Raw genomic sequence first — 27,076 nt, forward strand, 5'->3', positions numbered from 1 at the left:
TTTGAACTGCAGTGCAGAAATGGGGCACTATCAATCATCCAATGCCATAAAGCACATTCCATTTTTCATGCGGACCAATGGTTGGAGTTGCCCGTTGTGGCACTTGACTCAATAAGTATGTGGCAGTTGGATGATGTAGCACCAGAGTATTGCAGGAATTAACAGCATTCACTCAGACCTGAAAGTAAAATATTCAGCAGGCTAAAACCGGACAGAAGGAGTAACATGGAGGAAAGGTCAACATGATTATATACCACTGTCACTGATATCTCTTGCACAGGCATTTACTGCTGGGGGCATCTAGTGGTAAGAGATTAATACTGCATTGATTTTATAGATTTCTTCGCTTATAGTGATATGGACTGCAAAATATTATTAGAATCATTGGAAACTAGTTTGGCCCTTTCTATCAAATTCCATACCAGCTGGTCATTGGAAACATACTGTATACTCAAATTTAACACTGCAGAATCAGCCATTTTAATGATTGGCTCAGTCTGGTTTGTTCATTAATGACTGGTGCAAATAAATAGACATTTGGTGTTATTGCTCCCAACACGTTTAAGTCCCAGGTGTTGCCCCCGTCAATTGGACATTGGAGCCTTCATTTCTCAGCCGTGCAGAGTGCAGAACAAGACCAAGCCTTTTCACCTGGCAACTTCTGACCACATTTTCCTGTGAATCACATGTTCTCCTTGATGATGCAAATGACATTAGTAGCATTTATAAAAGTAATAACACCCAATTGAAGAAAAACAGATATTGTTGAATTGGCTACAAATGAAGAAGACTTCATATGAACATACTAACATATGAAAAATGCCAATGGTAAACTACTAACATATGAAAAATGTCCAAACTTAGCTCTTGTAGTCCCCTGGTGTTAACTGGTTATAAAATGCCAGCCTGAAACTTACTGACAAGACCTTAACTTCTACATTTGAAAGGAAAAATCCAATGTGATGCTGGACTCCTTTCAATTCCTGGGATGTGCTGTAAATATATTATTACCAACCTTTGTTAGAATATTTTCACAAGCCTTTGCTTAAGCTCCGTTAAAGCTAATTAAAGCCCTTGTTAAGAACAACTAACTGCCAGCACTGAATTTATGACATTTGTTTATGTTCTTCGATCCCGCAGTTTGGAGCTGTGGTTTCTAAGAGGCTTCTTATTTGGCTTTTATAGTAAATGATTATGAATTAAGCTGTTATAAAATGTGGTCATGACTGTTATCCTGCTGCAAACCACAGAATGGGAATCAGAATACCTTCCCAGTTGAATAATTTTGAAGTTCACATAGATGCAGCGAATAGAAGTACAACTCTGAACTGCTGAAAATTCATGAATCCAGGAATGCTATAAAATGTCACCTTAGATTGCCATTAACTAATCAACATGACACTCTCCCTTTTCACCGATCCTGAATCATCAAGGTTTTATTTAAAGAAACTAGCAGTGAAGATTAAGGAGCAAATGTGCTCAACTTTTGTATGACATGATTTAGGATTCCTTTCAGTTTTGTTCTCTCAGTACTCCTGGAGGGGAGAAACAAAAAATATAACTTTACAAAATGTGATTGTTTCAATGCATGGGAGCATTGATGGAAGCCAACCTTTTTGTAATGAGCCAGTATCTCCTGCCAATGGTAAACTACTAACATATGAAAAATGTCCAAACTTAGCTCTTGTAGTCCCCTGGTGTTAACTGGTTATAAAATGCCAGCCTGAAGCTTACTGATGACACCCTGCATGATGACAAGACCTTATGTGTCATATGGGATGGCCACAGCATGGTTATGAAACAGCTGAACAAAGCTTTGGTTGCCAGCCAAGCCATACCCTCATTTAATCAGCTGTCAAACTTGTCAAAAACTATGAATGTTTCAGAACATCCCTATAGAATGTAAGTTGCCTAATACTCACACATCCACAAATTTTTAAAGAGGAATCATTGTTCCCACGCCTTGCCTAACATGGTGCAGGTTTGCCATATGCACAAAGGAACTGATGATTGCACTACAACATTGGACTCCAGGAGGAGTCCAATGTTGTAATGCAGTCAGCAAATCAGCATTAAAGAATGGCCAGCATGTCTCAGAGTTCCGCATTTGCAGGGAATTCCAAACTTGTTGGCAGCAATAAGGGTAGTTGTGGCAGTTCTCTGTGTAGAAGAGAAAGACCTCTGTCGAAATTATAATTAGATGTGCACTACATGTATGCTAACCTGCTAAAGCTCAGAAATTTTTCCAATCTTCAAAGAAGCTGACCATTCAAAGCCACCTTAAATGCACTGGATCTACTCTTGGCCACCAATGGCTGTCTGAATCATAGCCTTCTAAATGCTGATCCTGGAAACTATCTTGGAAGGAAATCAGAGAAAAGCAACTTGCCGCTTACTTTGGAGACTTCAAATGAAGGATCTACTACCTGGCAGCTGTAACACCCTTTGCTTGCTACCCAATTGTCAACAAAGAGGTGAAAGGGAAAAGAACTGAGACAACCCACCTTGCACCTGATTTTTCAGCTGTTAAAGTTGCATGGAAAATATGGGTTGGACATATGGGCAAATTATGACTCTCTCAGAGCAATAACCCTGGGCGTGGCTACCTATCATGATATGAGCCTTGATATGGTGAATTTATTATAGCTGTGGTTACCTTGCTTACTCTAAATCACTGTGAGTCATCTGTCCGATGATCTCCCAGGCCCATAACACAAGGGCTGCTCCAAACTTGCATCCCTTCAAGGTTGTGGCTTAGTATTGGGACCAATGACATTTCAGACATGCTGTGTGACAACTTAAACTAGTACTCATTACACAATCAGCTAGATTTGTACTCTTGGTCTCTATCCAATAGTTCTGGCTGAAAATTTATTCGCAGTTTCAAGAAGAACAGGACTGGGCTTAACCACCTTGTTCCCCATGCATGAAAAGGCTTATTGTTCCCTTGTACCTGGTGTGACAAATAACCCTTGGATGAATTACTAGAGATTAGCAGGACCCAGTACCAATCATAAGTTTGGAAGAGAGATAAGGAAGGATCTTGTTAAAAATATATATTTCAAAATAGTTGGGATAATGACTGAAAACATAAGGATCCTGCTGCAAAATCAAAAAATCTGCAGATGCTGGAATCGAAAACAAAAAACAGAAAATGCTGGAAATACTCAGCAGGTCAGGCCACATCTGAGAGAAGAGGAAGAGTCAACGTCTCAGGTCTATGACCATTCATCAGAACCCTGATATGCATTCACTCACAATCATTGACAGCAATGCTGCCTACTGACTATAATGATTTCAGCATCCAGCCAGTGCTAGCTGTGCTGTAGATTTCACAACTGAACAGTTAGAGCTATTCTGCACTGCTTTAAGCTAGCCTGCGCCTCTTAAAGGGAAGGAGCATTGAGGGTGCAGCAGGTACTGGAAGTCATTCTACAGCAGAGCTTGACCTGGGAAATTGCAATGAATGGAACAATATAGGAGAGGGCAAACTCCAATCTTTACAGATGATCTACTGAAGGCCTTGGAGGAGGAAGCATGAAACTGCTGAGGGCAAAGGAGAGAGTACAGAGTGGAATATGTACAGTAGGTGGCCCTTCAAACACAGTGCATTGACAGTGGGAGCAGAAAGCCATCTTGATTAATGCCAAGAGTCAAGCACTGAGTCCCTGCGTGCAGTGCTGAAAGAAGTTCAATGACCTTATATGAGCAGTTGTGGTTAACGAATGCATTTTCTAATGTCATTTCTTATCTACTTCACTTTTTCTACTGGACCCAGAAGATGTCCAATGCGCTATAGTCCAATCACTCACCTACCACTGTCAGTCAAGACCTGTACTTAAGTTTATATGTTCCACTGCTTATTTAACACTGCTAAGACCTACATCCAACAGCCTGTACATGCAGGCTTTATCACCATAATGGCCACATCATACAAACACAGCACTCACTTATACTTCCCTTTCTCTTGTAGGATAAGGTAGTGCAAAACCAAAAGCAGCAGGAGCCCACACTTGTCTATGAGCTTCTTGTAGGTCATCTGCAATCTCCCACCAGCCCACTGAAGCAGAACTCGAACAAGAAAGGACCAAGGGAACATACACAAAAGACTTGTTGCCATTGCTATGCAACATGCCGTGATTTTGTTTGTTTATTTTCTAACAGCTTTTATTTTAGCATTGTGGCCAAATGGATGTTCAGTACTGGAGGGGACACAGTGTGGAGCTATTAGTGCATTGGGTGCTGGAGTTGCAGTTACCGACAGACACCTCAGATAAGTTCTTCACAGACCACCCAGGCAGAAGGAAGTTGAATGGATTGTCTCCTCTCCTCTTTCTTCCTCTTCTTCAAAGCTAGTGAACCTTGATTTCCTGTTGTTTGGCCATGAATCTTAACACCTACTCTACTGAGAACTGCAGAGGTTCTCCAAAATGTAGTAGGCACTACTTCAGCCTGTTATAAGATGTTATAAGATGGTCTGTTATAAGACATATCATATAGCATGATGGCTTTCATTGTACCAAAACTGTGAATGTCTGCATGGTTGCATATCAGAATTATCAGGCATTTGTCAGTGGATAGCCCTTGTTATGCAATAGCCATACCTTGGTTCACTGTACTTGTTCAAGCACACTACAATAGACTGCTACAGATAAAGCATCTTCATAGCTGCCAGACACTGATTACTATGATTCTCTGCCGAAGTTGGCATACCACATGGATGTCGAGGGGGTGGAATCCATTTTGGTTTTGGTATAGGATATGTAACCCTTGCAAGTGATGTGCATGCAATGAATATCACTGGGGAAGCTTGCATTCCTGGCTTAGCTGATAGTCTCCTCACCTAATTCTCTCTGGCACAAGGGAATAAGATGTGGGCTAGTTTTCTTTAAATAATGATGCTTATCTGAACAGCAGAATGCAAAGTGAGATGTTGCAAATATTTCAACATGGAAGGAGCCAAGCACATAAAAGTCCATTCTCATAGACATTTTGACAGCCACTGGCAATGAAGGCTTACACGAGTCGTAACTATAGCAGGTGGCAAATTCCGACATAGCAATTTGGTGAAAAGTTCTTCGGTACATGCCGCATTGTTTCCTGTAGACTTCTGAAAAAATTCTTAAGTCACAAAGCACTTGGAGGTCATAGCAACAGCCAAAAAGAATAAAAAACAACCAACCTATGATCCCAACTGACGGTGGGCTTACTCTTGCTACTGAACACAAGCCCAGCCACCTGATGTTAAGAGGGCATGAGCTGGAGCACTGTATTCCAAGATAGTAACACCGGTGCCATGATCTGCCCGCTCTGTACATTTGCAATGGACATTCACTGGATCCACATGGTACCCTTGTCCAAATGGCATCTGATGTCATTCACCCCATAAATGTGCTGAGGCACCACATATGTCATTTTAGGGCAGAAAGGATGGTTGGATCACCTCAAAAACAGACACTTCAGAGCTCAATTTCTCCCTGTAAAAATCAGCAGAAGAATTCTCAATTATAGTGCTCACACCGTTTGAAGGGAAAGCGAATGATAAAAGCATTTTGATGGAAGATACTTGTAATGATACAGCACCATGAGACAGTGAAGGACAAAGTCTTTTGCAGTATCACCAGAGCACTCAATATCTTTGACATATTTCTGCCACACTGGCATCTACAGAGGCAAAAAATCAGGGACTCTCAGTGTCATCACCTGTTCTCTCCCTCCTTTTCTTCTTTCAGTGCTTGAAGAAAGGGTGTTGTGCAGGTCAGCAGTTGTGCTGAGAGGCTGAGAAACGATAAAAGCGGGGAAAAATTAATCAAAAAAATAATTTGCGCAGCATGATTAAAAAACATAACTTTTACACAACCAGCTAGCTCAGCACAAGTGACATTTGCAAGAGGGAAAAGTATCTTCTAAAGGTAGGAGCTTAAAAATAATAATTCATGGCTTTTCAACCTTTTACATGATGTTCCCCCACCAGCTAATTTTAGGTTTAATGGCAGCGAGGCAATTAATCTTTGCAAGCCTGGTGGCTCCAACACCTCTGACTTCAAGACAGCTCCTTTTTAGAGAGAAGCATTAGACATCTTTCCCTTGCCATTTTCTATCCTACAAATTAATCTTTGTCGTACATCTCTAAAATGAATTGAAATTGCTAGCATATTGTAAATATTGTTTCCCTACGCGTGCAGGATCATGTGTCATAAAGTGAATGGAAGTGCATTTCCCTCTGACATTTTGTTAACTGAATTCCCTTTAAGGCAGCCATTTGAGACTATTAAGTGCTATCCCCTCATTTATGGACGGCTGAAAGAAGTCTTTCTCTCTCCCTCTCTTTTTCCTGTGTCTACTGGGTTGTCAGTAGATTAAACGAAAGAAAAACTCAGCTTCAATAAAAACTGATTCCCCAGTTCTATTTCTTTCATCATTGCTGAGACAAATACTTTGGTACTTCTTTCCTCAAATTAATCATTATTTTGTGACCAACCTCTCTGGTCTTATAAGATGTGTTTTAAATGTGCCATTGGTCCTTTCTATCATTGAAATGACTGCAGAGTTAAGGATCCCACTATATCATCATAACAAACCTAATTTGAGAAAAAAAAATTAATTCATTTACAGGATGTAGACATCGCTAGCAGGGTCTTCTTCACTATATTCAAGAAGGTGGTGGTGAACCACCTTAATGAACTTCTTGCCAAGAAGGGACCTTCACAGTATTGTTAGGAATACCAAGAGATCACCCAGCAACAATTAAGAATCTGCAATATATATTTAATTGTCACCATTCCCATGTGCCTGCTGTTCTTGACCTTTTGACACTTAGGTTGTTATCAAATAGCACAAGTAGAAGTAAATTATATTATCTGATAGCCACCACAGAGACATCACTAGAAGGTGACTAAGTTAAAACTAAATATTCTAGAGTACTTGACATTTCAGAAGGATAGGGAGCAAGGAGAAGGAGGTTCAGTAATTCTCTTAAGAAAAGTGGAGATTAATTCAGTACTGAGAAATTGTTTTAGGTCAGAAGATCAGGATGTAGAATTAGTTTGGGTGGAGATGTTAAAGATATTAAAGAAGACACTGGTGGGAAATGGTCTACAGGCTCCCCCCCCCCCCCCCCCCCCCAACTACAGTTACTTTCTAGAACAGAGTGTAAATAAAGAAATAATGGGGGCTTGCAAGATAGGTACTATAATAATCAAAGGTGACTTGAATCTTCATATAGACAGAACAAATCAAAGCAGCAAAGGTAGCACTGAGGATGAGTTCATAGTGACTATTCAAAGCAGTTACTTAGAACAATATGTTATGGAACCATTGGGGGGGGCAAGCTATTTGAGTCATATATAAATGGGACAGGATTAATTAATAACAATGGATTCTCTGGGGAAGAATGTTAAAAGCATTGTAGAATTTCACATTCAGTTTGAGAGTGAGAAACTTAGGTCTGAAAATAGTATTTTAAACATAAATAAAGACAATTAACAAATGCATGAAGGCAGAGTTGTCTAAAATGAAGTAAATTAGCTGGAGGCAAAACTAGCTCAGGAACACAAGGTATGGAGCACTATAGCCGGGATTTTTGTTGAGTCCATAGCTTTTTCTATATTCATTGTGCTACATCAATGTAAGATTTATAACTTTGTGGAATGAAAAATGGTCACAGTGTGAAACATACTCGAATGACCAGTAATAAAAACAGAAAATGCTGGAAAAAGTTAGCAGATGAGGCAAAATCTGTATAGAGAGAAACAGAGTAAACGTTTCACAAAAATCACCTTTTAGGAGTCCTAATAAAACTGATTTCATCAGTTTTTAGCATTTTCTGGTTTTACTTCTGATTGCCAACATTAATTTTATTTTGCTTTTATATTGTTGGATGGATGAATAAATTGGAGTAGATTTTCAGTAGATAAAGGATTGGCAGGCATACAGTTAAAGCAACACTAATCTGGACTGAACAAAATGCGAGAGAATTTGAAGGCATACGACAGGAGATACAACTTTACTGGGTGCTGCCAAAGCAGACTGCAATGAGCTTAGTTGACCAATATCATTATATGTATCTGTGGGGTCAGGAAGGGTATGATTACATTTGCTAGGCCTTCACGTCTGTCCTTTTAATTCAGTTCTTGTCAGTAATTCAGCAACAAAGGCATAAAGAGCAATGAGTGCAGTAATGAAGTCATTAATAAAGAGTTCTGCTTTTGTGCTCTTCAGAAACCGGGAATTGAGGTGCATTGTTAAAGTATTATTGATCATTTAAATTACTAACTATTTCCAGTACCTTAGAGAATGTGTAAACGAGATGCTTAGACATGGTGCAAGAAGTCCTGGTTGATGAATTTAAACATTATGCCTGAACAGTGGGCATGATCCCTCTCAACTGAGATAACACATGGACATTTGCCAAGAGGCAGCATGTATGATTCAACTGAAAGAGTAAACAATGAAACAAATAAAACTGCCAAACCTCTCAGGTTCCAGGCAAGTAAACTGAATAAAGAATGGAAAAAGTGGTAGGAAGAGTTTACACTTGGGTTACAAATGCCCAACTTGTGGATGCTCCCTATATACGAAGGAGCTCCCATAATATTATTAAATTCAAATGTCCAATGTTCGTACCCACATTCATTCCTACAAATGGCAGAACTAGTTTCCTCTCTCACTCCACTTTTAGTAATTGTTCTTTCTTATCAGTGTCATGTGCTTTTGATGCCATTCATTACAATACTGTGGATTGTCTGATTTATGGACAAAATTGACCTATGGATGTCTGTAAAAATGGAACCTGTTTATTGCCTAGGGACAGCCTGACAGTTGAGCTGGCTATGGCACATAAACGAGACAAAAGTAGAGATGGTACTGCATCCCAGTGGTCACATAGGGATGGAATTATATCATAAAGGAAAACCCAGAATTTAGACTCTGGAGAATGCAGTCAATGCATTATAAGCACATTACAATCCACCAAGAAATGATTCATACAACCAGATGCAGACTTCTTAGCAATATAATTTCTTATACTTTCTTAGCAAAATGAACATCGTTAGCAGATAATTGAAAATTCAACAGATTTAAAGCACCCACTCATCAGAGATTGGTAATTCGTATTTGGTTTATTATTGTCACCAAGTTACAGTGAAAAGCTTTAGTTTGCATGCCACCCAGACAGATCATTCCATGCGTAAGTACATCGAGGTAGTACAAAAGGAAAAAAAAACAGAATGCAGAATATAATGTTACAGTTACAGAGAAAGTGCAGCGCAGGTAAACAAATAAAGTGCACAGGCCATGACAAGGTAGATTGAGAGATCAAGAGTTCATCTTTGTTGTAGAAGAGGTCCATTCAAGAGTCTTATAATAGCAGGGTAGAAGCTGTCCTTGAGCCTGGCGGTAGATGTTCTCAAGGTTTTGTATCTTCTGCCCAATGGGAGGGGTGAGAAGTGGTGGGTGCCTGGAATGCGCAGCCAGGGGTGGTGGTGGAGGTAGACAGGATAGAGGCAATATAAGAGGCTCTTAGATAGGCATATGAATGTGCAGAGAATGGAAGGACATGGACCATGTGCAGGCAGAAGGGATTAGTGTAATTAAGCATCATTAGCTTAATTAGTTTGGCACAACATCGTGGACTGAGAGGTCTGTTCCTGTGCTCTACTGTTTATGTTCTATGAAACGGCCAATATGAACATCAATTCAATTTAGGGCTGCTGCCATTATGTTCCCCCAGTGGTGAACTAAGTCAAAATGGAGGCAAAGATTTAAAAAGCTATAATTATCTAAAATGCAGTTATACAGTAATGGTTTTCCAAACTGAAGATACAAGGCACATTAGACTGGAAAACAAAGGCCAATAGGAGTCTTCCCTATTTAACACCGAGAAACCATTTCTAGGCACAAATCTAGATGATTCAAGGATAGGATTTTCTGACCACTGTGAAAAGTGCCGAGTATCAAGGCAGGAGCATTAATCGTTATAAGGTTCTGCAAACTCAGGTGGGAGGCCAAATGCCTAACACTGCCCCATGGACCAGCCATTCAGCAACTCAACTGCTCAGCTCTCCCAGGACTGGAGCAGAGGTCAACCAAGCAGACCTCAGATATCCAAGAAATTAATTCAGATGTTTTAAATGCAGTGAGGTAAGTCACAAATCAAACAGCACTGATCTTTTAGGAGTAGAGCTACAGAAACCCAGAGGCCACATAAGCTTGTAAGGGAATAGATGGGCAGTTCAGTGATGACTGTTGATGTAGATCGATTAAGTCATTAAAGCAATTTATCCATGGCAGACACAAATTTGGAACATAGGCTTAGTGGACGTCTGCTGTCTATATTAAATTTAAACCGCAAAATTGCAACTATTTGAGTACAAAAGATTCCAGTTAACTACCATTTGATTCAAGTGTAGCATTTTGATATGTCAAAACACAAGCCTTTCAGTTCACTGAAAGGAATTCCAAATCTCATCGAGCTCAGTTATCCTTCTGCTATGTAGACATTGAAGTCATTTGTCTGCAAATAGGCCCTAATTTCTAATTACATGTAGCTGAATCCAAAGCAAAATATTACAAATGCTGGAAATGTGAAATGAAACAGAAAATGCTAAAAGTATTCAGCAAGTCAGGCAGCTGTGGAAAGAGAAACTTTGTCCAGTCCTGATGAGACATTGTCAAACTGACATATTAACTGTTTTCTTCTCTGCCTGACCTGCCATGCATTTCCAATATTATTTGTTTAATTGCATGCAGCTAAATATCATATAAATATATAATCTATAGATTGTATGCAGCCATTTGGACATTCCTTCATCTCATCTTGACAGATTAAATTTCTTATTATAGAAGACATTGCATTATAGCCTTCTTAAAATCACGGAAGGATCTTCCACATTGAACCATATCTCTAGTGAGAAGCCCACCAAATTATTGGAAGACTATAAAGGGTAGGGACAAAGATGTAAAAGGTTTAAGATTTGTCATTAACTTCTGCGGCTCTCCTTTTGGAATCACACAATAAAACAGCACAGAAGGAGGCCATTCACCCCATCATGAGTGTACCAGCTCTTTGGAAACGCTGCCAATTAGATAAGAATGACAATTAGACAAGAGGCAGGAGTAGGCTATTCAGCCCCTTGCACCTGCTCCACCAATCAATCAGATCACAGCTGATCTTTTACCTCAGTGCCACTTTCCTGTACTGAGCCCATATTCCTTGATTCTTTTAATATCCAAAAATATAAGTCTTTCTCTTGAAAACACACAGCAGCTGAACATCAACAGCACTCTAGGGTCGAGAAATTCAGGATTCACTATACTAGAAATTTCATCTCTTCTCCATTCTGAATAGCCAACCCCTTATTTTGAGACTGTAATCTTTAGTCTGAGGCACCCTAGACAAGGGAAACATCATCCTTTTATCATAGCTGTAAGAACTTTGTATGCTTCAATGAAATTATCTCTCGTTCTTCTAAGCTCTGGAAAGTAAAAGCCCAGCCAGCCTAGTTTCCCCTCACAGGTCATTTCCCATTTGCAGAGATCAGTTTGGTGAACCTTCATTGCACTCCTTCTATTGCAAATTTATCCTTCCTTAGAGGACTGCACATAATGTTCCAAGTGCAGTCTCACCAGGGCCTTGTATTATTGCAGCAAGACTTCTTTATTGTCTACAGTTTGCAATATCCCTCTGTCTGCTAATTCCTTCTTTTCAAATACGTAGCCAATTCACTTTCTCTTTCCCTATCGGCTAGCAAATATATTCTTAAGGCATTTATTATGCCAACCTTGTTCTGAAAGCTCCACGTGCAAGCTGTTCACCAGGGCATCATTGTAACATATCTTTCTGGTCTCTTTCTCTTGATATGCAATATATGTTGCATTCAGCCAAGCTCAAATTCAGTAGAGCTTCATGGTTTCTGGATTGAGCACCAATACAAGTCTCTGCCCTTGTTAAAAATAAAACATAAGGAAATTTTCTCCTTCAGTAGTCTTTGCACTCATTGGGAACTCATGTTTGGAAAATAAGGTTCACTTCTCAGTATCTTCCACTATTAAAATTCATGGTAGCAAATCATTTGCTTGAGGTGGACAATTTCTCAATAGTTAATTCCTAATGTTTTAAGGATAAAATGAAACAGAGAAAATCTCCTCATGCACATATGTTAGTAGAGACCTGTGGTTGAATGATTAGAAGTTGCCCATCACTCTCATTCATCATTTGTAGAAGTCCATATTGAAGTGTAACATTTCTTAGAAAACTAGTTGTTGGATTCAACGGCTCACCATAGAGCAATGAAACCTGTGGTAGGTTTTGATATGACCTTTTCATCTCTGAAACCCGAAAAATCCAAGACAGATGTCTAGAATAAAAATGTCCTTTAAGGATACCTGCAAGCCATAACTCTCCATAAATATGAACTACTCTCAGCAAGGGTGGCCAAGTAGGAATACATGGTGTTAAAAAAGCAATTTATTAAAGCAAGTGGTTTTGGGACTGAGGGCAGACCATGGAGATCATGTGGACTGAAGTGAGTCAGGTTCAGTTACTGCTTCATTTGAAAAGCATATTTTGTTCAACATAGTTTTATCTTGCTGAATTTTATCTGGGGAGAAAGAATGCCCTTTGAAGAACAGCCCAGGGTCCAGCTTGTGGGCTGCAGTCATAGGAGTTGGCTGGCTGGCTGATCTTACAGAGGAGGCAGCTGAAGTCCTCATTTGATACTGAGCATACCTGCATTAATGGTCAGATTTCCTGTTCATGATCACTTTCCCAGCCACCAAGGCTGGAAGCATCTTAATACAGAAGCCAGGTGATGTGCCCTGCTGTCGACCTACCTTCAGACACAAAGCAACAAAGCTTACTGTATGTGAACACTGTGAACAACTACATTTTGTGTCCAGAGTATTGCCTGTGGAATCTTACCTTCGAAGGAATCAGCATTCACAGAGAAGTAAGAGAAAGGAGGAATAGGCAGAGGATTTTTTTGAGGAAAATCAAAACTTAAATATATTACCAGAATAAATTTTAAGCAGTGCCTATCCATCAAGTTGGTAAGTTCATAAATTTTTGGTGCTATGCAACAAAATCGTGTTAAATATTCTCTATGCTGTTAATTCTTTTTATAAAGCAATTGGTTAGTTATAAAGAAATACATACGATTCATTTTTTTTTCAAAAAAGGAAATGATGTTTTAATTTTTTTATTTGTAATTTCACCCACTTAAGCTTAAATTAGTCCATAAGTTATAAGCAAGAAAAAGCCTCAGATCCAGAGAATAGGAGGCTATACTTGTAAAAAAGTAAGTGCTTTTGTTAATTCTCCTTTTAAAGACCCTTGACATGAATATTCTCAAAGCGCCAGCAAACTCAGGAAAAGATTTCTGCAATAAAGGTTACAGTAGCTGCCAAAAGTTAGTTGTCTCATGGTGCTGCATTTTAACACTTTATTCTTACACAGGATTGATGATGGCCTGCGATTATTTTCTGATCCTTAATCCCACTCTGAAGGCAGCTGAAAGTCCTTGAAGAGTGCTTGTTTAACAAGGACTTAATTCTAACTTAACTAGAAATGAAGCACTCCAGGGACTGGACCGTTCTCATGTCAGTTAAAAGGTTCTTTTCCTCAATCTCTTTCTTGTCTTCTCCCTTTCCTTGAGCTATTGCTACTTATATATCCTGTGACTTATTTCTTTCATCTCCTCATTTGAAATATTATATAATTCTTAGTTTTTCAGTTGCCTTTTACCTTTGCTCTTTGCTTATTTCTTGAACGTAAATTTATTCTCCTTCCTTTTTTTCTGTTTCTGTTCTCTCTATTCTTCATTCTATTTTCCTTCTTGTTATTTCACTCACTTCCATCCACTTTTTCTACGACTCACATTTTAACATTTGCTCAGGCTCACTTACCTTCACAGTCCCTTGGAGTGTGTTGTCCTTCAACATGGAATGCTTACTGTTGAAGAAACAGGAAATAATTATTTCATTTTATTGCAGTTCATGTCTTGCACATAGTTCCAGTTAATTTTCTGCATGAGTAATATTACAACATGCTAACAGATTTTGTTATTCATTATATTACCTGGCATTATCGTTTTTAAATCTCCCCTAGGTGCAAACTGTTGCAAAGTACACTGTAATTATTTGCATGTTGTGCAAAGTAATCAAATGTGTGTTTTGGCAGATTCTGTATAACACATCACACAATAAATTGCATCTCATCTGAAAGCACATCAGCTGTCCAATTGCATACTTGTCAAAGTGACATTACTTCTGTTTAGCAGAAGGAAAGAAAAATTGGAACTCAAGATTATCGACATCTAGAGCTGTGCAACATTTTCACAAATGTATCAAACTTCCAGGGTATTTAAAATAGATTTAGCAGACAAAGTTGTGAATTGCATTATAAAGGTCAGTTATCACATTGATTTAGAGGTCTGTGCAATATTACTTTGAGTCATTTGATAGCACATTAAAAGAGATAGCATCCTTTCTATAGCCACCTCTGGGATCTAACTAAAAGCAATTCAAGGAAAAGTATATAATCTGCTTAACATAAATGGTTTGGGCCTATGATTCTCCACAAAAAGAATTACTGAGCTGACGGAGATGCATGGAAACATCAGTAGCCTCTCCATATGAAGAGGACACTTGCTCTGATACCTCTTACAAGGCATATACTGCTCAATAGCAGATTGTAACATTTTTCACAAACAGGACGACAGCACATTCATTCTGCCTCTCTTCAATCTGATGCTATTGTCTGCTCCTTGTACCCTTTATTTATCCTTGTGATCATTGATAAGAATTTTAGTAACCTTTGAAAATTGCTTGAATAATCAAATAAAAATGAAATAAAGTTGAATGAAGATTTCTATGTCGAACAAAAGTTGTTATTATTCCGGTTGCCATTCCCATCACAATCTCCATTCCCATCACCCTCTAACCTCTGCCATTGCCACTTCCTCCCTTCCGCCCACCACCCTAAAAAGTCTGCTACAAAGTTCACTCTATTGATTAGTTGTGCAAACAGCAACTGGTCACTATTATCTATCTATAGTTCAATCCCCATTTTCCAGCGAAACATATGGTGCAACAACAGAAATAATACAGGTTCACCGTCATATTGATCACTCCCAGTTTAACTGGCAAGAGGAACAGGGAACACCTCTGGAGAGATCATGAAGTTAACAACAATTATAATTAAAAATCATTTTTAGAAATTAGCTTCATCTGGAGGACTATAGTAAGCATGTTGTTTTTTTCCAAAATGTTTATCAAATATATTCATTATGTGAGATTCATGTGGTGACATCTTTTCAATACTATATATTTCAGTTATTTGATAGCATTTTTCAAGATATATAAATGATTTCATTTATTTTCTTATTGTCTTTTCTATCCCAAGGCTAAAAGGAGGTGATCTGGTACCCACAAGCATCCCTCCACCAGTTCTGTCCTGAAGCCAGCTGCTGGGAGATTCCAAGGTTAACTGAACTTCCTTCCTTCCCTCTGTTAGGCACCTGATGACAGGCCTAAGACTGGAATGTAGTCCTTTCAGGAACTAAAAGTGTAAAACCTTTTCTTATTATTCCATGGTATAGCACATTAGCTGGAACATGGCCAGGCTCTACAATCACACCATACTTTATTATCACAGATAATTTATTGCTGTTAGAGGGATTATACAAACAATAGAAGTGATGATATTTTTACTCATTGTGATTGTAATTTGGCCTGTTAAAAATGTGCAATCTGCCAAAAATAAATTCAATTAATAGAAATAAACAGCTGAAGTAATTCAGCTAATAGGCTGCAGACAGAAAGTGGTTTGGGATATTCATTTTTTATTCATTTAGGACAAGAGCAGCATTCATTTATCAAGTATTCATATATATCATTACAGTAATAATAATTACAGAATACACTATACTCTAAATTACTACCCATTTTGACTATTATACTCCATTATGAAGATAAAAAGTGCCATCTCCAGATATATTACTTTCACTCAATTCCAACATTTTCAATATTCAATTCTCATATCAGCTCAACTTTTAAAGGTGATTATTTTCTTCTCAACATACTGTAAATCAATACTGTTAAAAGGGAACTTATGCTATTTGCTTCCAGGCCTCCCAATGAATGTGATAGTGACCTTAGTTTTTCCAAGTGGGGATAGTGCTTGCTTTCATTTAGTACCTCTACGCCGCAGCATGGCTAAGTGTGCAGTAGGGGAAACTGGTGGGGGGAAGGATACATGGACCCTGGTTGTGATGGTAGTGCAAGACACAGAGCCAACCATGTGGATATGGCACTGCATTTCCATGTAGAAAATTTAAACATTGCTGTGCTTTCATCTCTAAGTATCACCATTCAGTAAACATACCTCAAGACAAACAATGCAGGAGACATTTGCTAATTATTTTCTGAGAGGTTACCATAAAACCTGCAAGAGAAACGCCTAAGATTATTTCACCTTTACCTCCCATCTTAAGCTCTAACTGGTCTTTGTAGTGACTCCTTGTGTAAAAAATGGGATTAGGAATTCACAGGCACCAATCTTATGTCTTACTACTTGCATGTTCACTGAAATACTCCATCACTGCAACTCACAGAAGATGACAGCAAAGTAAGTGTGTGGGTCTACAGTAATAATGCATTGACTTCACAAGTATTCCCCAAGAATTATCTTACTTCTTTGGAAAATTTATGGATGAATTTTTGTGGGTTGTAGGTGTTATCAGAGAGGAGAATAGTATTCAGACTCTCCCAAAACTGCCTTTTCCAATAATATTTCCATCCTTTTCATGCATGCACACAGCTAAAAATTTACAGACTGCAAAGCACTGCACAATTAACAAACACCAAAGACATGTACAAAATATAATAATAATGGCAAACAGATAGATGTGTGTGATAGATTGTGACATCGCATATTTGGAAGTGTTCAGGGAACCATTTTTGTTAGTTTTCTATAAAACAGATAGAATGTATTAATCTACATTGTAGCTATGAAGAATTTCTTATTAATTACCCTGAAGTAAAACTGTTCAATTATACATTTAAATTATTGAAGTTTCAATCTAATCTCTTATGAAATTTCTCCTTTTAGACAAGTTCAATTTGAAACAATTGTACAGCTTTAGAAAATGAGTTGAAAATAAATTTTTTATTAAAGTAATTATACAATGGCAGAAGTAGATCATTCTTTAACAAATGAAAACAGACCAATGAGAAGTAATGATTTTTTTTGTCACATCAAATTTGTAACTGTTTTCTCTTTCTTTTCTCATTATAGCACTTAACTGTTCAAAGATGTAGATCCTGGTATGTACATCTATCAACTTATGAATATATTGTACAAAAATTACATACTTATAGTGCCAAAACCATCAGCCTCAGGGGCAAAGCAGCTTACTATAAAGGCCAGATCTTAACTGCATCCGCCATGCAACTTTGGGAATGACTGATTATAAGACAGCAAGTATTAAAAAGCATTGCTAAGCACTGGTCGCCAATAAGGGAAGACAGATCAAATCATATCTGTGCTGCAGACACTAATATCCTAGGCTGCAAACAGGGACATCAATAAATTTTTATGAGACTTTGAAAAGATCAACACAGTAGATGTGACAAAAAACAATGCTCCTGTCATGTTCAGTTTGTCCACAGCGCTCAGCCGCAGCCGCCTAAGAGTATGTCAGCGGAGCAAAATTTAATTTTACAAGATTAAATCCACCTTCATTGGCAGATGGCCGGATGCCTTGAAATGAGCACTGAAGGTGTTTCTTGAAGGCATGCGGTGCTAAGCTCCTCTAGGACATTATGCTTTAAAGCAGCATTCAAACCAAAAGGACAGAAAGAAGCCGTTAATACAAAGCAAGCCTAATATAATAAATGCATTATAGAAGTGGAGGGTATAATTGAGATGGAGGAAGGGAGAAAGAGTGAAGGAAGAGTGATCCCTGATATAAAGTGCACTTGGAATTCCTTGCTTCCCCATCCCCATTTCCCACTAATGCTTCTTGTTTTTTGTACCACATATATGATGCAGCCTATGTGGATCTTTTTGTCTTTCAGTTTGCTGGAGTTAAGGAAATAAAATCCCCGATTCGCATACTTCTAAAGGAGCAGAGGGTTTACATCCTCCCAGTAGCAATGAGAAGCAAAAAAGAGAGTAACAGTTTGACAAAAAAAGAGAAAAGAAAATATAATAAGTGGAGCAAACAGAAAAGGCAGATTATCTTTTTTTCTATGGTGTTGTTGTGAAACCCAGAAGACTGTATAGCTGAAGAGGAGAATAAAAAGAGCATTCTACACTATCTGGGAGGTGATGTCAACTCTTCTGATAATTAATCTGCTGGAAACAGAGGGACAGATTGTACTGGTTGTTAGAATTCAGCTTTTTGTGAATGTCTGTAAAAGCCTGTTATGTATTTTGTCTAATAATGTCAATGATGCTCTGTGTACAACAGATCAAAGGTAACCCAATTAAAAATGATAATAGGTTTCTTCAACCTTTTGGGTGCTGATCAGCCTTCACAAACTCACATTCACAAGTCAATAAATTCTACAAGAATGGGAAAAATCCTGCACTTAGTTTTCTGTTTTTTATTTTATGAGGGAAATTATTGACTTGCTTGAAGCACTGCTGAGTGAAGAAGAAATGATTAATTGAAAACCACAAATGTTCAATGCGTAACCAATTGAATAATTGGATTTTGAACTGAAAGTTTCATATTCAGCAATTCTCCACCTACTTATAATACAAGAGTGGTAATGAACAGCAGCACTTTCAGCCACTTTCCTTAAATTATTTTTTGTATTGTTGTCCTTTTCTCTCAGGGTGAAGTGAAGCCACAGCCCCAGAAACATAGCTCAATTTCAAGTGTTTAAGTCCCTGTTGTATTCAACAAGCTTCAGGCCCACTTTTGTTGTATAACAATACTGCAGTGTCCCGTTTCCGATGATCAATATCATTAACTTTGCAGTCAATTTTTTGCATTCAGAGTAAGCCACCTCGGGATCCCTGTAGCTAAGAAATCCCAGAGGTCTAGAATGCACGCACATACCATAATATTAACACAATGAGAACAGTGCAGCTCTACTACCTTCCAAGAAACCAATAGAACCGTAGAACCACATAAGTTTATAGCACAGAAAGATACCATTTGGCTCTCTGATTCAAGGCTGGCACTTTGCAAATGTAATTCAAAACCAATTCCTCTGCGGCTCCTCCCTGTCTTCATTTGTCTGCCCAATCCACCAAATTGTGTCTTCCTGGTTTTTGCTCAAAGTTCCACAATGTTTGCCAAATATCAGTAAATATCAAGATTACACTCCTTATAACTTCCTATTGCAACAGAGACAAATTCAGTGAAGACTCTTGCCAATCGCCCCAAGACTATGTTATCTCTCCAACATTTTCCTCAATATTGCACGTCACAATGCTGTACCTCACCTTCAATGAAATTTTTTAGAACTAATGGGAAATTATTCAACCAATGACAACTCTACTGCAGAACCATGATCACCGCAGACTAAACAGTCATGGTGCAGATTGCAGATGACGCTTGTGTTTGTGTCTGCTTGGAGGCTGAGTTCCTAGTCATCATTGACTTGTTCACCAAAGCATATGAGAGGATGGGTTTTATTCTCAACATTCACAAGACAAAAGTAATTTACCAACTGGCTCCTGCTGTACAAAACTGCCCTCCAATAATAAATATTAATGGCAAACAGAATCTTTGATCCATTGAGAAAATGTGTTTCTGAAGATCAAGATCTCAAACCTGGTTATGGTTTACAAGGCTGCAGAGATCCCTGACCTCCTCTGTGCTTCTGAGATCTGGACCACCTACAGCGGGCTCTGGAAAGAAACCACAAAAGGTCTCTCTTTCAAATCTTTCTAATTCACTGGATGGATAGTGAACTAACTTCAGTGCCTTCTCCCAGTATTGAGGCCCTAATTACACCCAGTTGGCTCCACTGAGCAGGCTACAATGATTGCATACCTATCACCAGTCTCCCGAAACAGACACTGGGCTTCAAACTCTGTCACCGGAAAAGATTGCCAGGCAAATAGAGCAAAACATTCAAGGATATTCTCAAAGCCCCCTTGAAAAAATACAACATCTCCATTGGAATCTCTGGCTCATGATTGCTCTAAGTGGAGACAGAGCATTCAGAACAATATGGAGAACCAGGGGTCCATGCGTCAGTTGCATCTAGAAACACAGCTTAAAAACCTCACAAACTACCCACTCACTCACCCTGTCAGGCACCTCCTACCCCATCTGTTGCAGAGTATGTGGATCCCACGTTAGCCTCATCAGACACCTAAGAACCCCCAAAACCAGAGTGGAAGCAAGTCATCCTCGATCCCAAGGGAATGCCTAAGAGAGATATGACTTTCAACAACCTCCTGTAATGCCCAATCTTTGTTTCCTGTCCATTGACAAACTAGCTATCAGATTGCTATATTTTATCTTATTCTGCTTATCTGAATTTTTCCAGTAAGACTCTTTAGCGATACATTAGCAATACCTTCTGAAAATCCTTATGTGCGACATTTATTGTAGTCCCTTTATCATTTCAATCAATAACATTTTTCTGTAACCTCTATTAAATTTGTGATACCACTTGGTGTTAACAGATTTTTGTTGGTTATCTTTGATTAAATCTGGTATTTCTTACTAACTTTGATCTCCAATAATGGATTATGAACTAATATTAAACTGATTCATGCTTGTTCTTTTCTTCCTCCATTAACAAGGACGTTATATCAGTAACTTTTCCATGTCAAAACACCATTTGTATATTAAAGGAGAATTGAAAAGATGTAGTTAGTGCCCTGATCTCTCTTACTTCTCTCAACAGTCTGATAACATGGAATTAGGGACAAGAGACTTTATCGGCTCGATCCATAATTCTTTTCTTCTGTTTTAACAGCAACAGATGATGAATATGTTACAGTCTTTGCTTAGCAATCATTCTTCAATAGTCACATCAATTATTTGCCCCACTATTTTTTATTTTCTAATATCAAATCAGAATTTTTTTTTCTTTTTTCATGTATCCACAGTTTTTGCTTTATAAATACTTTTTCCTTTGCTGGACAAAAACATCATGATCTAGGAAGCAGTCCTGAATGCAACCTGAATACAATTTCCCATTTTGACTTTGTTATGGCTACAATACACATCTCTTTGTCATTATTACTGGCTCGAACTCCAATTGTTAAAAATTATCTTGGCAGTCACAATCCCATCACACATGGTTTTGGAACAGTAACCTTAACTTTTTACCCCATTTTTATATCTCTTGCTCATTCTACAACAGTGCTTAAAACCCTGTATTCTTTCTCATATAAACATAGAAAAGTACAGTGCACCATGTCTGCGCCAACCACGATGCCAAATTAAATTAATCTCATCTGTCTGTACATGGTCCATATCCCAATATTCCCTGCCTGTTTATGTGTCTGTCTAAATGCCTCTTGAATATTGCTATTGTATCTGCTTCTAGCACTTCCCCTGACAGTGCATTCTAGGCACCTACCATCTCTGTGCAAGAACCTTGCCTTGCACATCTCCTTTAAACTTTTTCCTTCTCACCTTTAACCTATGCCCTCTAATATTTGACACTTCCACCCTTGGAAAAAGACTCTGACTATCTCTCCTATCTATGCCTCTCATAAGTTTATATACTTTGGTCAGGTCGCCCTTCAGCTGCCGGCACTCCATGGAAAACAATTCAAGTTTGTCCAACCTCTCCTTGTAGCTAATACACTCCAGTCCAGGAAACATAATGGTGAACCTCTTTTGCGCCCTCTCCAAAGTCCTGACATTCTTCCTGTAATGCGCCAATCGCAATTCCACACTTCAAGTGCGGCCTAACTAAAGTTTTATGCAGCTACAACATGACTAATTGATTTGTTTGCTCAATGCCCCAATTGATAAAGGCAAGCATGCTCTACGCCTTCTGTACCACCCTATCTATTTGTGTTGCCACTTTCAGGGAGCAATGGACTTGCACCTCAAGATTGCTCTGTACCTCAATACTCCTAAGGGTCCTGTCATTTGCTGTATACTTTTCTCTTGCATTTGACCTCCCAAAATGCAACAACTTACACCTGTCCAAATAAAATTTTATTTACCATTTCTCTGCCCAAATTTCCAACTGATCTATACCCCGATGTATCCTTTGACAACCTTCATCGCTATTCACAACTCCACCAATATTTGTGTCATCTGCAAATTTACTAATCAGACCACCTATGTTTTCATTCAGATCATTAATATATATGTTACTAACAACATAGCTCCCAGCACCAGTTCCCAGCACCACTGGTCAAAGACCTCCAGTCAGAAAAACACCCCTCAACCACTACCCTCTGTCTTCTATGACCAAGCCAATTTTGAACTGAATTTAGCAATTCACCTGCATCCCATGTGACCTTCTCATTATTTCAATTCTGCTCCTATTCTAATAGTTTTAATAAGCCTGCTCTTCCTTTCTAGTCTCACACTTCCTCCAATTTTCTAGGGAATTAGCTTAAATCCTCTACACATATTCAAATTAGCATTTCTGCAAAAATACAGGTAATATTTTGATTATGTCCCCTTCAGTATAAACTTCATTTGTTCCAGAGATATCTCCAATGTCCCAGGAATAGCAACCTTTCTACTTGAAACAACATATTAGCCTTCCTGACTTTTCACTTTTTAAACTACCCAAAATGTGGCACAAGAAGCAACCTGAATAGTTCCTCCATGACACCAGTGATCTTTGTCTTCCACCCTTGTCCCAAAATTTGTCATATCTCAAATAAACCTCGATCTTTTTCATTAATTCCGATTAAGAGTTGGCTGCTCTCTCCACATTTCCATGGCACCAAGACTTTGGATCACAACTGCTTTTACAATAATGTAATTTCAAAACATTAAACAAAGTCATCTAAATTCTTAATACCTTTAGCTTCAGGACTTAGTGAAAGAATTGCTTCTTTTGATGTAATTCAATGGTATGGACTTCAATGTACAGGAAAACTTTTCAAAACATATACATAACATTAAATATGGAAATTGCAGTGGACAGCAAGTGGGGATAGGGATAAACTTTAAGGGGGCTTAGATATGATGATGGAATTAACGGGCAAGCGGAAGATGAAAATTATTGTGGAAAAGTGTTCACATTTTACTGGTAACAATGAGGAGAGACAATATAATCTAAAGGGTACAATGCTAAAATGAGTCCAGGAACAAGAAGACCTGGATGTACATATGCACATATATTTGATGATGGCAAGACAGGTGGAGAAAATAATTAAAAAGTGAAAAGAAATTCAGGCTTTATAGATAAGTGGCATAGAATATAAAAGCTATGAAGTGTCATTTTAAAACACAGGTTTGGCTATAGCCTGAGCACTATATCCAATCCTGGGTGTTGCACTTTAGGAAGCATGTGATGTTCTTAGAGAAAAAAATTACTGCCCAGGTTATTCCAGGGATAAAGGAGTTTACTTGAATAGGTAGACTGGAGAGGCTGGAGTTATTCTCTTGATGCAGAGAAGTTTCAGAGGTGATTTGACTGAAGTATTCAAAATCATGCAATGTCTTAACAAAGTGGATGAGAGGAAACTGTTTTCATTAGTGAAAGGGCTAGGAATCATAGGTCAAAGATTTTTGATAACCAAATAAACCCTCAGGTGACAGAAGGGAAAACTTCAATGCAACAAGTAGCTACAATTTGGAAATGACTGCTTGAAATGGTGGTGGAAGCACACACAACTGAGACTTTCAAAAAGGCATTAGATAAGTATTTGAAGTAGAAGAAATGCAGAAGTACTGGGTAAGTATGAAGTATAGGGCTACCTGGATTACTCTTACAAAAAGCCAGCATGCACTTGAAGGCAGAAAGGCCTCTTTTTGTTGTAATGTTTTCATGATTCAATAATTTAATCTTAGAACTCCATTTGGGGTTTTAAATTTCAGAATACTACATGTTAAAGAAAATATATTTTGGTAACATATATAAATGTTCAAAAGCAATATATTACATCAGAGTTGTTTTTACATGCGCATGCTACTGAAATGATGTTCTCAAAATACAACTATATAAATGATTAGATGTATTTTTCCACTACTTAAGTGAAGGCATGAACCTACTTAAAACATATAAGGGACAGAGGGAAGCTTTAATAATCACTTTTCTATTGACGCCCTCCATAATTCATTTTATTATTAACAAATATAATGCCGTTCTTTCACTGTAAAGGTTTCTTCAAATCAATGGGTGTTATAAAAGAGGTCATGATAGATCTAAAAGTGTTACAGTGCTATAGAGAAGGGAATGCTCAGAACTGAATGTTCAATAATGAAACACTCAACTAAAGCCTAACAGAAGTGTTAGCTTATGTCAAATTTACCAGTTAAGAATTGCAACAATACCTCTTCTCTCTCTCTCTCTCTCTCTCTCACACACACACACACACACACACACACAAACACATACATGAGTGATATTGGCTTTGCACTTTTCATTCTCTCTTCAAGATAAAAGAATCATGTAAAAGCTTCTGTGCCAGTATTTGCTGTTGCACTGTCTAGAAATGCTTTAATCTAATAACACAGTTATGTGCTGAAGGATTTTTAATATATTTTTGAGGATCATGTTTTGACACAGTTTTTATAATAGTTTGGTTAATCCTTAACAGAGAAAAGGAAATGAGTGAAGTAATTACAATTAATCCATATTTCTTGCTTTAGGGGCAGAACTGGCTCAGACTACAATCACCTCTCCTGCCACAAAATATCAAGCCCTTGCCTTTCTGTACATTCTTTTGGATGCTTAACCAAGTTCACACATCTTACTACCACTCTTTTAATATAACATGGTTTTCTTTGAATTATTTGGACTGACTTTAGTTCATCTCTTTTAAGGTAATCGTTTTAACATTTTAGCTCTACCTGCTACATACTACACATCAACTCAATGCAGTTTTAAGTGGGAGTGTTGACTCACTCTAATTTCATGCACTTGTCCTCCCTGAATAACGCAACCAATAGGTGCGGCAGGGAAGGGATCATAGGTACAAATGTGAACTGTGTCTGTGGTCAGGTTTTTTCATCAGTGGAGAGTTTAGCTTTAGAGAAAGCAATTTGTCTACTTAATAATTGACTTTTTTTGTTTTAGTACTTGACATTTCTATGATAACACCAGAATAAACAAAGCTTGTTGCCATTAATAAAAATGTAGCAGGAGTATAGGAAAAATGGCCTTTGTGGAAATTGGAACTTGCACATTCAAGTTCCATATACAGAAAAGCATGGAATTCTGTCCACATAAGCAAAGTCCTAAGCCATGCAAATAACTCTTCTGATCCTAAGTAACAGGTTAAATTCAAATTAGAGAAACTCTATGTATTGTGTTAACCAAGGTACAATTGTCAGAAGCCTAGGGAGGTAGCAAGTGGACCTAAGAATATCTGCATATGGCCTCAAATTCAATATGTCATCTTAATCAATAATCAATTACTATTTTGCTGATCATTCTTTATTTAGGCTATTTCTATTAAATCTGAAACATGATGGCTGCTCCTTGTCAAGATAAGTTCCAGTATACAGTACTGTTCAAACTGAATTAATTATCAGACACTGGTATCATACTCCTTATTGAATATCAACAGATTTTTTTGGAAAAACTATAGAACATTTGAAACCTGATAAAAAAAGATATCATCCAGCCACCAAGTTGTATTTTCTGTCACTGCTTGTTAGTCAATGGAATATTGTGGGGAGAGAAGAACGTGTTCGAAACTCTAACCTTTCTCACTGACACATGCATCAGGGGCACTACATTTCACGTTGGAAGATAATTGCAGTCGAGGCAATTTTTTTAAAAAGCTAATGGTGTCATATTGCAATTAGGTTTTCATAGTTTGCTTGGTTCTTTTATAAATGCTAAAAGATGTGTAAAACATAACTCACTATGTACATAGCCAAGTGAAAATAACTTATGTTTAGCCTGAGATAAGTCACAGAACATAAAGCTGTTGAGATATACAGTATCAAACTCAAAAAGTAGCTGCTAATATATTTGATGTCTCAATTTTGTTAGCATATAATATTTCAATTATAAAATGATAATTTGATAAGGACATCATAATATATTAAGATAAGAAATTATGTAAATGTTGAAATGCTTGCCTGCAAAGGCAAATTCAGATATTAGGAACATTTCTTCTGTTTAAAATTATTCAAAGGAGTGCAATTGCAATCATCCAAGTGCACAATTTAAGATGTTTTTGGCTAATTGTGCAGCCCACCACAATGATAATGTCAGTAGAAATGCCAGAAATATTTTACACCAACGTCATTTGAAAATTTCCACAATCTTCAAAAAAAGTATGAAAAAAATTAGTTTTTATAATGTCTACACTTAAAATGCTTAGCAGAAAATATAACTTACTGCCTAAAATATATTTTTTATTATTTCTGTGTAAGCAGAACAAGAAATATTATTTATCAGCATCATGCAAAAGAGAAGAATATCTTCTGGAAGAATAAACTGATTCTCAGAACCATTATGATTTTTAAAATGAGTCTGAGTAAAGCTCATCCAGGATACACTGCATATTACTTGGTGTGCTCAATGTATTGCATGATTTAATATTTCATACATATTTAGCTTTAATTTAATTTAAATAAATTGGCTTCTTTTAATATTTTGATTATGTCATGATATGGATAGGAAATGCTTAATTGATGACACTAGAGAGAAAAAATAAACATTAAATATAAAACTAGGCAAAGAGGATGTGCTTATTTTAAATCATAGGAATACGACTCACTTAACCTGAGCTTTGACAATTCCAAAATAAATAATTATAATGTGATAGTTAAGGACACACATAGCCACCTACATCGTTCATAAAGTGTACCCCTGTTCTGCCCTGCCACTTGTTTACAGTGCTTAAGTCCTTGCAACTCAGTTCCTGCACCAGGAAGCTGATCTCTTCTCCCTCATGGCTTGGCTTTCCTGAGGCTGTCAGTGGACGGAGCTATAGATCAATCAGGTC

The 27,076-nt window shown here is 37.8% G+C and overlaps 1 protein-coding gene across 4 annotated transcripts in view; it reads right to left on the minus strand.

The window, feature by feature from the left end:
- rnf220a (ring finger protein 220a) overlaps positions 1-27,076 on the minus strand; it is a 386,135-nt gene that overhangs the window by 115,791 nt on the left and 243,268 nt on the right. For 2 of the 4 annotated variants that reach the window (XM_052011819.1, XM_052011817.1), the window contains exons 4-5: positions 13,903-13,948; positions 5,704-5,778 (exon numbers count right to left, since the gene is read on the minus strand). In XM_052011819.1, coding sequence (XP_051867779.1) covers positions 5,704-5,778; positions 13,903-13,948 — 121 coding nt within the window. The remainder of the gene's footprint in view (positions 1-5,703; positions 5,779-13,902; positions 13,949-27,076) is intronic. The other 2 variants (XM_052011820.1, XM_052011818.1) reach the window with 1 other exon arrangement.

This window comes from Pristis pectinata, chromosome 3, assembly GCF_009764475.1.
Source record: "Pristis pectinata isolate sPriPec2 chromosome 3, sPriPec2.1.pri, whole genome shotgun sequence".
Lineage (NCBI taxonomy): Eukaryota > Metazoa > Chordata > Chondrichthyes > Rhinopristiformes > Pristidae > Pristis > Pristis pectinata.